Raw genomic sequence first — 15,374 nt, 5'->3', positions numbered from 1 at the left:
ACTCATTTACGTTTGTGTACACACACACACACACACACACACTTCACTCTTTCCCTGTCATACCAGCCTTGAAGCTCTCCATGTTTCATTGGCAAGAAGACTGAAAGCTCACTCTTCCCCAGTAGCTCCTCAAGTAGGCTGTCGTGAGGGAATGGAACGTTGGGCCAACTGTGAGCTTCCAGGAGAAGCAAAGTATTGTACTCAGTTGGTATGTTTCGTTTGTACACGTTAGTAACTATTTTAATAAACTATCCCTTTCAAAACATCTTAGTCCTTGAGGCCGGCACTGTGGTGTAATGGTTAAAGCCACCACCTGCATTGCTGTCATCCCGTATGGGCACCAGTTCTAGTCCTGTCTGCTCCTCTTCCAATCCAGCTCTCTGCTGTGGCCTGGAAAAGCAGTAGAGGATGGCCCAAGTCCTTAGGCCCTTATACCCACCCAGCTTCGGCCGTTGTAGCTGTTTGGGAAGTAAACCAAAATGGAAGGTATCTCTCTCTGCTTCTGCCTCTGCCTCTGTGTAACTCTGCCTTTCAATGAAATAAAATAAATCTTAAAAAAAAAAAAAAAGTTAGTCCTTGAAATGCTTGTAGAACAATCACTTGAAGCAAGCAGTGCACTTCACGGTGTTTCTCCTGCATTGCAGATACACAGCCAGGACTGGGATTAGAATGTGAATTTTGTGACTTTCAGATTTTAAAACGCACACTTGGGATTGTAATGTAAATTTATAGGCAGAGATAATATACTTTGTCCAAGCAAGGAAGAAAAAGCACAAATGTTCTCCTGCCTACTTTTATCACTGTATGTAATTAGGAGCTCTTGTCTGAGTTCACGTTAAAGTGTTGATGTTCTAGAGGAGCCTCAATTCCTCTACAGTGTCTCATGCCTGAGTCAGAAAGTTCTGTGAGGACACAGCAATGTGTCACGCTGGTCCCATATCTCTTATCAGTACTTTCTGAAAGAGGTTTATTCATTCAGTCTTCTTTCCAGTCAGGCATGAGCATTTATTGAGTTGGTGCTAAATACCAGGTTTATGTGATAAGCCTTAGACACTGGTGATATAAGATGAAGATATAATGGCCAGGTCCCTGTTCAGGGTAGGAATAAACATGTGTGCTCTTGTCTCATGGGACCCTGTTCCTCAGAGTGTGGCCGGCGGGTTATGAACATCAGCACTGCCTGGGAGTTTGTTAGAAAGGCAGAATCTTGATCCAAGATGGATCAGCATCTCTACCCAGGATTCTGCAATCCCAACAAGCTCCCAGGTGATTTAATGCTAGTGGTCCATGGACCTCACTGAACATCAGGGTCTTAGGAGTTCTATCCTCAGCTGGTCCTTTAGATGGGTCTGGGTGTCTTTGCTATCCCTCCATCAAGGGAGTGGAAGATTCAGGGTGCACTTTCTGTGCTCTCAGGGCGCGGACTTTGAGACACACAGCCTAACAAATATGCCTTCTCATAATGATGTATCCTCTGATGGGGCTCAATTGAATTTGTCTATCAGCATTGAAAGCATTTGGGATAGAATGTGGATTGAGCACCCTCTAGTAAGAGAACCAAGAATTTGCTAAATGGCAAGTTGGCCTTGGGTAGTTGGAAGAAGAGATATTCTTTAAGTACTTTGCATGCTTAACTAATTATAATTCAGTAATTAGCAGGGTCAAGACCTCTTCAAGCAGTGTTAGAATGTTATCGTAGCAATCCATATGGAAGCTAAGGAGGCCTAAAATTAGGAAAGAGAGGCTACATTTAGGACTCATTGGGGATGTTGAATCAAATCAGAGATGGCAGAAATAGGAGAGAAGAGAAGGTAGGTTGATGCTCAGGTTATTCATTCTAGTAGCTATGTGGATAGGTTTACCTAGAGATTAGGGGAGAGAAAGAGACTGGAGATCTGTGTTTTATTCTTGGGAAGATATAGGGTGAGGTGTTCATGGAACCTGCCTGGTGGATCTGGGGTGCACGGTCTTGGAGTTCCAGAGAAGAGTCTGGCTGGAGGGGCACGGATGCTAGCTACCAGAGGAGACTTGGTCACTTGTTTGGAGTACAGGTGTGGATCAGATCATTCAGAGTGTTCCAAGTGAAAAGAGAGGAGTGCCGAGCATGGGACCCATGACAGGTGAGATCTCCAAGGAGCCTGAGGAGAAACATCCCGAGAGGTGGTCAGCCTGAGGTGCAGGCCGGCTGGAGTTTTCTTTTTAGAAACGGTTAATGGTGATAACAGTTTCATAGGGTTCGTTATTGTTGATGACAGTTATGGTAGCTCTGTTTTTGTTATTGTTTAGTGGTTTCTAGCTTACCATTTTTTTTTCTGTGTATTTTTCAAGGTCCTTAAAATTCTGGTCAAGGCAGTGATGGATGGAATGGCTGATCGAAGTGGAGATGTTGCAACCAGCCTCAAAGGAAAGCTGCAGGAGTTATTTGGCAGAGTCACTTCGAGAGTGACGAATGATGGAGAAATCTGGAGGCTGTATGCCCAAGTGTATGGAAATGGGCAGAGTGAAAAGCCTGATGAGAATGAAAAGGTAAGTCATGCTTGTGCACTCCAGGGCCCTTGCATTTGTTTGCACACATGTTTAGCAGATCTGTGTTTCTGATGGGTGGAGGAAGAGTTTCATACCCTAAAGGATACAATTAATATGCTCAATTTCAGTTCTGATTCAGCCTTTATTTATTTTTTATATATTTATTTATTATTTTAAAATCAATGTTACAGAGGAATAGGCACTGGCAGAGAGGGAGAGAGAGGAAGAGAGAGACATCTTCCATCTGCTGGTTCACTCTCCAAATGCCTGTAATGGCCAGAGCGCTGAGGCAGGAGCCAGGAGCTTCCTCTATGTCTCCCATAAGAGTACAGGGATCCAAGTACTTGGACTGTCTTCCACTTCTTTCTCAGGTGGATTAACAGGGAGCTGGATTAGAAATGGAGCAGGCGGGACTCAAACCAGTGCCCGTATGGGATGCCAGCACTGCAGGTGCTGGCTTTACTGGCTGTACTACAACACCAGCTCCCTGATTCAGCCTTTAACAAAAGTGCTTTCAATTGTGGACAGGTTAAGAGTTATAACACTTACCTTTTCATTTTTGATAAATTATCCTTATCCAGTTGTTCTGTATTTCCTGTAAAGGGGTCTTTCTGGCCTGCTACCTCCCTCCAGCAAACAGCTGGCTCTTGTTATTTACCCAACACCCCTTTCTGTGGGCTCATTGCTAAAGACTATAAGTACAAGGACAGAAAGAGTGTTTAGGTCTGAGCTGACGACTACTAACAGGAAAAAGAAAAAGGAACTAGATGAAAGATTTTGGAGAACTTTGAAAATCTAAACATGGAGTCCTTTACAAAGGTTGCCCTGCCCTTCTCACAAGTGCAGCAGCACACCAGTTACACTCACGTTGTGCTGTTAGTCTGTTATCTTAGAACTCGAATGAGCCCCCAGAATTTCCAAGGTTGGGATAATTATTTTGTGTTTCTTTTCAAAACATTCACAACAAATCAAATGTACTCCTTGCGTGGGTTTGGAATTAGCCACAGTACAGCTAATCTGTGGGATTCTTAGCCGTTCTCTCCTCCCTCAGTCCACACAGCTGGCTTCTACCATTGCCTTGTAAGTCAAAAGAACGCATATCATATGCACACATGCACACACTCCTACGTCTGTCTCTCCATTTCTTCTTGAATTATGCGTATATCGAATTAAGGGTGCTCTGAATTCTCTGATCTGTGACTTTTCCCTCAAGAATTTATAGGAGTTTAAAAGAGAGTGTTTTAAAGTTCTGTGAGATCACACACCAACCAGAAATTCCATAGTTTTCACCACCTTCATGCCTTTTTCTCTAAACAGGTCTGCTAAACTGATGGCTACAAATGCTAAGGAAATATGTACACTTCTAATCCTAGCCTCTGTGTGTTCCTGGTTACAGAGACGTGCCTCTATCCAGATACAGCTATTTGATTTCTTATAATTGCTTATTGCTATGGGGCGTGCATCTGTACCCTTTCTTTGATGAGAATAATAAAGACAGCGCTGTATGACACAGATGCTATTTTTTCAAGTTGGAATAAGTTCCATATGACTTCCAGGAAACAGAGTTTAAAATGTGAATTCTAAATGTTTTTTTTTTTTTTCTCTCTCTCTCTTCCCTCAGGCCTTCCAATACCTCTTGAAGGCATACAAGTGTGACACACAGTCCAGTTGTTGGGAGAAAGATGTTGCATCATTTAAGGAAGTTGTTCAAAGAGCCTTAGGACTTGCACATGGTATTTGATGTAACATTTGATATCTGTGACATACTGTAGTTTTTCCTAATAGAAAAGAATATTAGTCAAAAGTAAAGTTCCACTGCAAGTAATTTCAAATTATTTCATCACATTGAAATTATTATATTTAATTCCCCAAACATTTATAGGCCAACTACTATATAATAGGCACATTAGAGCAATACAGAGGAACAGGATAGAGGCTTACATACTGTTTGAGTAAGTGACAGAAATGAGAAACTTTTTGAGTATATGAAATAACTTTACAACTGTGTATAATCTTCACGCAGAGTCTGTTTGTGTTGTGTTGATTATGTAGTATTAAGGAAATCTGTTGCCTTTTTTGCAATGGGTTTGCAACCATAAACACGGGTTTCTTGAAAACCACCACTAAATCAAAGCTAAAATGGGAAAGAAAAAGATTCCCATCAACTTGTCATCATTGGACACCACCACTGGCCATCCATTCTCCAAATGTGGTGGAATCAACAAAAGAACCATCAAAGAAATTGAGAAGGAGGCCACTGAGATGGGAAAGGACTCCTTCAAGTATGCATGGGCCTTGGATAAACTGAAAACTGAGCATGAGTATGATATCACTGTTGACATCTCCCTGTGGAAGTTTGAGACAGCAAGTACGACTATCTTTGATGCCCCATGACACAGACACATTATCAAAAACACAAATCGGAGTACCTGGGTTGGAGTTGCTGCCAGAGTTCCAGCTTGTTAATGCCCTGGGAGGCAGCGAGTGATGACTCCAGTATTTGAGTCCCTGCTCCCTATGTGGAGACCTGGATTGAGTCTCAGGCTCCTGGATTTGGCCTGGCCCAACCCAGCTGCTGTGGGCATTTGGAGAGTAAACCAGTAGATAGAAGAGCTCTGTGTCTATTTCTGTCTCTGTGTCTGCCTTTTAATTAAATTAAAAAAATATTTTTAAACCATGATTATAGGAACATCCCAGGCTGACTGTGCTGTTGTAATTGTTTCTGCTGATGCTGGTGAATTTGAAACTGTGTTCCAAGAATGGGCAGGCCTGTGAGCATGCACTTCTGGCATAAAAAAATGGGGGTATGACCTTATTGTTTGGTGTTAACAAAATAGATTTCACTGAGCCACCCTACAGCCAGAAGAGATACAAGGAAACTGCTAAGGAAGTCAGCTCCTACCTTAAGAAAATTGGCTACAAGCCAAACACAGTATCATTTGTGCCAGTTTTTATTTGCCATGGTGACAACACACTGGGGTCATGCATAGCATGTCTTGGTTCAAGGAATGGAAAGTCACCTGCCAAGATGGCAATGCCAGTGTGACCACCCTGCTTGAAGCTCTGTATTGCATCCTCCCAAAATTTCATCCAGCTAACGAGCCCTTGCACCTGCACCTCCAGGAAGTTCACAGAATTGGTAGTATCCTCCTTGTAGTCTGTCTGAAGACTGGTTTTCTTAAATCTGGCATGGTTGTCACCTTTGTTCCATTCCGTCTGCTGAAATGCACTATAAAGCTTTGAGTGAAACTCCTCCTTAGGACAGTGTGGGCTTCAGTGTCCAGAGCCTGCCTGTAGAAATGTGTTCATTGTGGCAGCACTGCTCACGACAGCAAAATGAAACCACCAGTGGAGCAGCAGGCTTCTCTGCTCGGGTGATTCTCCCGAATCATCCAGCCCATATCAGTGCCAGCAGTGCTCCTGTCCTGGAGTGTCACACAGCTCACCTTGCTTGTGAGTTTGCTGAGCTGAAGGAAAAGATTGATCACCTTTCTGGTAGGATGCTGGGACATGGTCTTGTATTGAAATCTGGCCATGTTGCCAGCATTGGAATGGTTCCCAGCAGGCCCATGTGTGTTGAAAGCCTCTCTGACTCTTTCTGGGTCAGCTTGCTGTTCATATATGAGACAGACAGTTGCTATGGATGTCGTCCAAGCAGTGTACAAGAAGACTGCTGGAACTGGCAAGGTCACCAACTCAACCCAGAAACCTCAGAAGGCTAAATGAACATTTTATCGCAACACCTGCCTCCCCAGTCATAATCTGTGGTAGAAGAACGGTCACAGAACTGTTTGTCTCAGTTGGCCATTGAAGTTTAATAGTCAGACTGGTTAATGATAACAATGCATCATAAAACCTTCAGTAAGAAAGGAGTTTATTTTATGAACTATTTGTTTTTTGTGTGTCTATGGCAGCTTTAAGTTATTAGTTTTAAAAATCAATTCTTTCTAATGGGAACAACTTGACCAAAAATCTGTCATAGAATTTTGAAATCCATTAAAATAAAATTTAGTGGAGTGGAGGGGGGAAAGGAAACCTGTTAACTTTTTCACTACTTGTCGTCTTCTTCCTTTATAAATAAAGATAGCTCAGTAGAGTACCTAGGAATATGCAAAGAGCTACAGCATATACAAAAGAAATACAAAGTAGAATCCCTATTTCTGAGAAACTTAAGAGGGTGTTAGTTGGGGGTAACCTTACTTGTAAAGAAATATCCCTAGGGCAGGCATTTGACACCGCAGTCAACGTGCTGCTTGGGACACCCACGTCTGGTACTGGAGTGCCTGGGTTTGAGTCCCAGCTCTGCTTGGATTCCAGCTTCCTGCTGCTGTCCTTCCTTGGAATCAGCAGTGGTGGCTCCAGTACTTGGGTCTCTGCCACCGTGGGAAGACCTGGGTTGAGTGGTGGGCTCTTGGCTTTGGCCTGGCTCAGCTCTGGCTTTTGCAGGCATTTGAGGAGTGAACTGGTGAATGGAAGAGCTCTCTCTTCTGTCTTTCAAATAAAATGAAAAGCATAAGTTGTATGCTTGTTGGGAGAATGTGCTCCAGATAGAATGTGGTCCAGAGAGACTGCTTTAATTTACTGGAATTAATGAAAAATATACTAGTTAAATTTATGAATTTTGGTTCTATTTATATCTGAATATGGGTTTACAGTGCCCTGGGATTGCTGTTCCAATTAAATAATAAAACTCCAATGTTTGAGCTGAATTACAAGTACTGTGAACCTGTCCTAATTTGTGTAATTTCTTCCAGCCACCAGTATGTATAGCAAATAGGGAGCCAAAAAGAAACAATGCAAAAGGGCAGAGCTTTGGAACTGGGAAAACCAAAGCCCTAGGACCAGGTATCTTGTGAACTTGTAGGTGACTTGGGTAGATTGCTTAACTCTCTGAGCCTTGTTTTTCTCATTGGTAAAATGGTAAAATACTGACCAGTGGCCGTTAGGAACAACAAATGAAAATATTTAAACACATAGCAATATTTTATACAGAGTTCAAATGTTAAACCCTTACCCACCCACCCTTTCTCTGTTCTTTCTGAAGTAGAGGGTCTAGGCTATGTGATAAGGGACTCAAAGCTAAAAAGGAACTGAACAAGGATAAAGTTTAACTTGACTATAAAGAAGTCACAGAAACATTCAAACAATTTAGAAATGGGCCTGGTAGTTAATAATTCTTCTTATGGCCTTTGATATCTTTGACCAAAAAGATGTAAATATCCAACTTCCTGGGCCACCTAGCCCTTGGCAGATAAGGTAGACGTGCTAAACTCTATGGTTGAAATTCATTGTAGAAAAGTTTAAGGTCATCTCTACTAACCAGTGAAAAGATGTTTTGAGGTCACTAGAATTCATGTGGCTTGTGTTGGCCCATGATAGGTGGGCTCAGGTTGAGTTCCGTCCTTATGTGTTTGGCCCTTGTGGGTATGGTACTATGTTTAGAGAAAATCACACTAAGGTGTAGTATGTATATTAATAGCCGGATGGGATTTACTTTGAAGAATTTATCTTATCTACTTTAACTTACCAACTCTAAACATTTCTGTGAATTGCTGGCTCAGTACCAGTCAAAGCCAAGATATTTTCTGTAATCATGAAGTGATAGTATTAAACCTGTCAAATATAAATATGCAGATGAAAAAAATGTTCCAGGAAAAATTTTCATGTTACTTAATTTTAAACTGTTACTGACACTGCTTTTTTTTCAAAGGTCAATACTTGTAGAAAAACAAATATCTATTCTTTTAAGTTCTCTGTTACCAGTATTAATGAATGATATGTTGGTGCTCTTACAGTGTTTTAAGCATATTTGAGTGGATGCTCGGCTTTGCTTTCTAATGACATTTGGATTTATAAAGATAAATCTTAATCTTGGCTTTGTTGCTTTTGTACATCAGTGCTCTTTCTTGCTTTCTTGGATTTCTGTTCTTCTCCTCTCCTTTTGGTCTTTCTTTCCATCATTATTCCTTTGCCCCACCCCATTCTGAAGAGGAAATAGACTTTTTCAAAGTCCACACATGGCTTACTCCCTATAGGTTGCTATTGTTAAGTGTGACCATGCTCATCAGAAAGCTGGAGAAGACATTGAGGTCTCAACATAGTAGGAAACCTGTACTTGACCTGTCTATGGCAGTATTGTCATTGTGTGCCTGCCCATTTGTAAAGTGTGGAGGGTTTTTTTTTTTTTTTTTAAAAGATTTATTTGTTTATGTGAAAGACAGAGTAACAGAGGAAGAGTGAGAGAGAGGGAGAGATTGATCTTCTACCTTCTGGTTCCTCCCCCAAATGACTGCCAAGGCTGGGGCTGAGCCAGGCCAAAGCTAGGACACTAGAGCTCCTTCCAGATCTCCCATGTAGGTGCAGGGCCCAAACACTTGGGTCATCTTCCACTGCTTTCCCAGGTGCATTAGCAGAGAGCTCAATCAGAAGTGGAACCATGAAGATAGGAACCAGTGCCTATATAGGATGCCAGCATAGCAGGCAGTGGCTTAACCCACTACACCACAACACTGACCCTTCTTGGATTTTTTGATGATTTGAAACAACAGATTCTTTCTTCCTTCATTCCTTTCTTCCTTCCTCCTTTCTTCCTTCCTCCCTCTCTCCCTTCCTCTTTTCCTCTTCCACCCCCCCCCCCCAACCTCTATTTCTACCTTTATCTTTGTTTCTGTCTTTGATGGCTTTGGGAAAGAAAGGAAACATATTGTGTGTTGTCTTTTTGCTTTAGTATTATTTTTCTTAGAATGAAAATAAGGGATTAAAAAAAGAATCACAGCTGTTTTTGATGTAAGTTACTAGGTGTTAAACAGCCCAAATACCTCTGCATGGTAGTTACAACTTTACGGAAACAGACATCATAATCCTCACTATCTCTGGGTCAACTGTGCCCTCTGAAAATTGGATTAATATTGCTAAGTACCACGTGTCCTCTCAGCCACTGGCTGAGAAATGTCAGTCTAATCATTATCCTGAGAGGAATGTCAAACCTAGTTGTTGCTGGCCATGGAAGAGATTATTAATTAATGCCAAACACTCTTTTTTAAAAAGATTTATTTTAGTTACTCGAAAGACAGAGTCCCAAAGAGAGGTAGAGCCAAAGAGAGAGAGAGGTCTTCCATCCACTGGCTCACTCCTCAAATTACCGCAATGGCCAAAGCTGAGCCCATCCGAAGCCAGGAGCCAGGAGCCTCCTCCGGGTCTCCCATGCAGGTGCAGGGGCCCAAGGACCTGGGCCATCCTCCACTGCTTTCCCAGGCTGCATCAGAGAGCTGGCCTGGAAGTGGAGCAGCCAGGACTTGAACCAGCGCCCATATGGGATGCCAGCACTGCAGGCCGGGGCTCTAACCACTGCGCCACAGCACCGATCCCAATGCCAAATTCTTTTGCTAGTCACAGGCAACCTCTATGGACTGAGTAGTGTTTGCTAGCAAAAAGAAACCTACTTTCCATCCCTAGTCTCTTTCCTAGGGTATGAAGTAGAGTTTACTCATGCACTAATTTGTGTAGTTTTAAAATAGGGGCTGGTTATTAATTTTTTTTAATTTAGTGAGCCTAATTTCAAAGAACATAAGACAATAGTGAATCGGTGGAGAATTATCAGGCATGATGTTTCTATAACACTCTTCACTTGTTCTGATAAAGAATTCATGTCCCGGGCCCGGCCAGGGAAGAGTACACTCCTTCATGATTCCAAATTTTAAGAGAATGGGTTTGCCAGAGTGCTGGAGGCAGAGTTGTCAGGGACGAGTGGCTTTGCTTCCCAGCACCCTCACTGATGCCAAGCGTGGCTCAGAAACTTGAACGCCTGGTTGTGGTCATTCTCTAAATGAAGATGCACGGTGTTGACATCAGTTCTTCCAGAGGGGGACTGTAAACCTTGAATGTGAAAAGGAAAATGCAGGAAGAATTGACCTCTGCATAGAAGCATGCCATTTCCTGGGCTGTCGGCTTCAGCAATTGTCATTTCTCATTAAGGACTCCAACTGGCGCTCATACGGGTGCTCATATGGCATCAGAGCCAGCAGTTTAATCTGCTACACCACAATGCTGGTCTCTGTGCACTTAATCTTTAATTCTTTTTCAAAAATAAAAAACTTTCAAGGTAGAAGTATTTCTAAAGTTACCATAAAATTCTGGGTAAATAATTGGTTTTGTATCTGTATACTATCATTCCAGTTCCTAATGGATATTTCCCCTGTCTTTGTCTTCCAGTGGCTATGAACTGCAGTAAAAACAAATCCAGTCCCCAAGAAGCTGTGCAAGTGCTGTCTTCAGTTCGACTCAATTTGCGGGGTTTGTTGTCTAAAGCAAAGGTGAGCATAACGTGTGGATTAATTAGAGCTGTCATAGAAAAAAAGGTTATTAGGATCAGCTTACTGCTCTTAAATCTTCTTTTACATCAAGGATATTGTAGCCCCATGCTGTGTTTGAGATAACAGCCAGGCAGTTTATCTTGGTGAAGGTGTTATTGGACCAGTGGCTAGACCACCATAAATGTGGGTAACCGAGGAGTTTTCACAGTGAATGCTTATAAAGCAACCCTTAATGCTTTCTTCTGTTTATTAAATTAAACCGTGCTCTTCTATTTGTTATCACTTTTCTCCAAGTATGGCATATATCCCCACTGGTGGCACTTGGGTCAGTTTTTGGGTTTAATATGTATTTTAATGCATATTAGAAAAAAGTATTAACTAAGTCATCAGACTTATAATTTCATGAATATTTATGCTTGTTTACTATTTTTAGTAATTTAAAAGTCTTTAAGAAAGACTATGCAAGAAAAAATGAATTAGGGAAAAATATTAAGTGGTGTATACAGTTTGACAAAAACGTGTTTAGATGGATGACTCAGATGTGACAGCTGAAACATACTGTTACTGAAGATACCAACCTGGAGAGCAGTGCTGGCATGAGGTGTGTTTAAGAATCACTTAGGAAGCGTTTTTGAAGACTGGATTCTTGGGCTGTCTCTGCGGCAGATACAGATTCAGGTGTGGAAGAGAGCCTGGGGAATCTGTTAAATTTCCTAGGTGTTTCTAATGTGCAGCCAGGATTGGCTTTCATCTCTGGAAACAAAATTTTAAAAACCTCACTTCCAGCACAGTTTGTTTTCTAGTCTTTACCCACTTTTACCATTTAATCTTGGGTTCAGATGAATTTTGATTCACTTCTGAAAGTCCAGGGCACGTAGAGAGCATTTCTGGAAAACATTCCTAGAATATGTCTTTTTGTTAATTGCTTGATCTTTTCTGGTTGAGGCCTCATTTTTGCCTCTTTAGGTAATTTGCCTCTTTAGGTAATTACTTCCCTATTTATCTACCTGCATTTCCTCCCAGCATGCCAGCACAACTTCAGATATATGTGTCTGAGAAATGTGCAAAAGTTCTCTCAGAGAAAGTCAAAGCAGCAAGCTATATTTGTGACTTTCCTTTCCAAACTGGGATTATGTTTTCTACTTTTGATTAGATCACTAACCTATATATATATATATATATGTGTGTGTGTGTGTGTGTGTGTGTGTGTGTGTGTGTGTATATAAAATTAAGGTTTGTTTTGTGCCAATGCTGTGGATAGCAGGTAAAGCCACCACCTGCAGTGCCAAATCCCACATGGGTACTGGTTTAAGTCCTGGCCGCTCCACTTATGATCCAGTTCTCTGCTATGGCCTGGGAAAGCAGTAAAGATGGCTGCACCTGCCTGGGAGACCCAGAAGAAGCTTCAGGCTTCAACATAAATTTGTTTATGTATTTGAAAGTCAGAGTTAGAAAAAGAGAGAGAGAGAGAGAGAGAGAGGTCTACCATTAGCTGGTTCACTCCCCAAATGGCCACCATGGCTGGAGCTGGGACAACTCGAAGCCAGGAGCTTCTTCCAGATCTCCCACATGGGTAGAGGGACCCAAGCACTTGGGCTATCCTTTGCTGCTTGCCCAGGCACATTAGCAGGGAGCTGGATCAGAAGTGGAGCAGCTGAGATTTGAATCAGCACCCATATCAGATGCTGGTGTCTTAGGCGGTGGTTTTACCTGCTACGACACAGCGCCAGCCCTACTTGTTTATTTCTTTTTTTTTTTTTTTTTTTTTTTTTTTTTGACAGGTAGAGTTATAGACAGTGAGAGAGTTGAGAGACAGAGAAAAGTCTTCCTTCCATTGGTTCACTCCCCAAATGGCTGCTACGGCCGGCACTGAGCTGATCCGAAGCCAGGAGCTTCTTCCTGGTCTCCCATGTGGGTGCAGGGGCCCAAGCGCTTGGGCCATACTCCACTGCCTTCCTGGGCCACAGCAGAGAGCTGGACTGGAAGAGGAGCAACCGGGACTAGAACCCAGCACCCATATGGGATGCCAGTGCCTCAGGTGGAGGATTAACCAAGTGAACCACGGTGCCGGCTCCCCTACTTGTTTATTTCTTAAGGATAAACTCTGGGTCCCTCATCTCTGTGCAAAGTTTTTTCTTGGACATTGCTACTTTTACATAATCTAGTAGTTCTATGACTTAAATAGAATTGCTTGTGCAGGTACTTTCATGTTGTGGTAGGTTCTCAAATGCTGAAAACAAGGCCTCAAAACATCACGCATGTTTAGATTTTGTTATTAGCTCCCAACTGGATCTCTGTGAACGGGAAAAATGGCCTCCTAGTGCCTCCTTTGAAGCACCTTTTGCATATGAAATTTGGGAGTCTCTGGTTTTGTAGTGGCTCATATGCTTTGTCTTTTTTGGAATAAACTGCATTTGCTAAATTGAATTTCCAAAAGCTATGTTTTTAGAACACTTCAAAAACTTGGAAGTGAATTGAGATAACTGTGTTAAATAATTTGCAATAGGCTCAGTTTGCACAAATCTTTGGTCTTTTCCTGCCAGGCCAGAAACTTCATGGAAATAAACTCCTGGAACCCGGAGAATCACTTAAGCCATCAGTCCATGCATGCCCTGTCACGTTACAGATTGGCTGCAGTAGTGGCATGGGGTCCGTTCACCAGAGTGCCAGAGAGCCTTGAGTTAGAACACACTTCACTGCCTTCACTCTTGGGAACTCTCAGCAAATTATCCAGGCTTTCTGAATCTCAGTTTCTCTGCTTCCTCCTTCCCACATTAGGAAGAGATGCAGATTCATTATGATTGCAAGCATTGTAATTCTTTGTCAAAAACATACACACTGTGTGAGTCCAGGTGATTTTGCTAAAAGGTGTTTTCTCTGCTGAGCACACTGCAGTTCTTGTGTCATTCTGTTACAGAATCTGTGCATCTCATCTTGTCAAGGTCTGGTGGAAAAGATAAACAGCACACTGAGTAAATTATACCTCAGGTTAGCACACACAGTGACATGCACACACATGTGTGCACAAACACAAAATGTGGTCATCAAAAATCCTGTTCACTCGTTTTCTTGGGTGCCCATATTGGCTCAGCAGGCAGTCCCAGGAGAAGCATTCCAAAATGTTGTCAGCTATGGGAGTATTACTGAAGTATGTTGCAATAAACCTCCCTTTCCAGAGGGAGGGCACATTTATTTTTATTTTATTTTGTTGGAGTTTCTTTGGCTTTTACCAAATCCTGAGGATCTCTGTGTTCTCTGAGGCCTAAACTGAAGTTAACTTTCAAATAAATAGCATAAAGGGTATGATTTATATTAATTTGAATTTAAAATACATTTGGTTTGCTTGCATAACTAGTAAATAGATTTGTTTTGTTTGCATGAATTACACCTGTTATCTAAAACTATCCTTAGTACTGAGATGAATGACCAGTAGTTAAGGTAGCTGCTTTGAAGAGCAGAGCTCATTGTTGTTTGTAAGTACAGGTAAGTTGTTCTGACACATTGTTGAACTTTTAAAGCTCATACACTTTCGAGAGAACAGAACAGATACCACCATTGCTACTGTGATGGTATGATATTGAGCAAAGTGGATTTTAATTCTGTACTCTATGTTTTTTTTAAAGCATTTTTCATTGCTTTGATAGTTCTTTATTTTTTTATTGCAGCAACTTTTTACAGATGTGGCAAGTGGAGAAATTTCCAGGGAGCTAGCTGATGACATGGCAGCTATGGACACTGTGGTAGTGCAGCTCCAAGACCTCAGCAATCAGTTTCGAAATCAGTATTGACTGTGCAGCGGACAGCTTCCGGAAAAGCGCTTGTCACCTTCCGGGCTTTCTCTCAGAGCTGTGTGGCTGAAACACAAGATAATGATTTTTAAAATAAATTTCTGATTTAAAGCTAAATTCTTACTTTTGTGATATTCCCAAATGTTTGTGCTTTCTGAAGTACATTAAATTAAAAAGTTTTCTATTTCTATAGTCCTAGTTCTAGTTGCAGTAGAATTGAGTATTTTTATTATTATTGAGGTATTTTAGTACAAAAAAGCAAATGATTTGGTTTTCTCTTTAAAATAGGGTGTTCTCTCTCTCTCTCTCTCTCTCACACACACACACACACACACACAGGAATTGGATCATTCTTTGGAAAAACTTAGTCTAAATAGGGAAAAGAAATCACATAGTACAAGTTTGTGGGATCATTAGATTGGCTGCTGTGTTATCCAAAACTGATAAAAGTGTGTTTGGCTATGGAAACATTTATACTTCTTGAGATTTTTGTGTTTCTGTTAGAAATATACACGAGGGTTGGCTCAGTTAGTAATGTGAGCATGGTTTAACTTCTAAAATCAAGAAAAAAATTGACACAACCCAAGTTTTGACTCAACCATTAACCACTCGGAACCAAGTTATTACCTCCCTCATTGTGTATACTGCCAGCCCCAAAGATGGTTGTTTAATAAGGTTATTATGGGTGAAGACAGCTATAAATGGTGCCATATTACAAAAAATGCCAAAGTAAAATGCTTTCTTAGTA

The 15,374-nt window shown here is 41.5% G+C and overlaps 1 protein-coding gene across 3 annotated transcripts in view; it reads left to right on the top strand.

Moving 5' to 3' along the window:
- TTC27 (tetratricopeptide repeat domain 27) overlaps positions 1–14,743 on the top strand; it is a 214,578-nt gene extending 199,835 nt beyond the window's left edge. For all 3 annotated transcript variants that reach the window (XM_002709924.6, XM_051843020.2, XM_089326555.1), the window contains 4 exons: positions 2,329–2,526; positions 4,148–4,259; positions 10,738–10,838; positions 14,504–14,743. In XM_002709924.6, the coding sequence (XP_002709970.2) occupies positions 2,329–2,526; positions 4,148–4,259; positions 10,738–10,838; positions 14,504–14,626 (534 nt within the window). In that variant the 3' untranslated portion in view covers positions 14,627–14,743. The remainder of the gene's footprint in view (positions 1–2,328; positions 2,527–4,147; positions 4,260–10,737; positions 10,839–14,503) is intronic.
- The last annotated feature ends 631 nt before the right edge of the window (positions 14,744–15,374 follow it).

Source organism: Oryctolagus cuniculus, chromosome 2 (genome assembly GCF_051225735.1).
Source record: "Oryctolagus cuniculus isolate XC-2025 breed Fujian yellow rabbit chromosome 2, ASM5122573v1, whole genome shotgun sequence".
Lineage (NCBI taxonomy): Eukaryota > Metazoa > Chordata > Mammalia > Lagomorpha > Leporidae > Oryctolagus > Oryctolagus cuniculus.
This window is presented reverse-complemented; position numbering and strand designations above follow the sequence as displayed.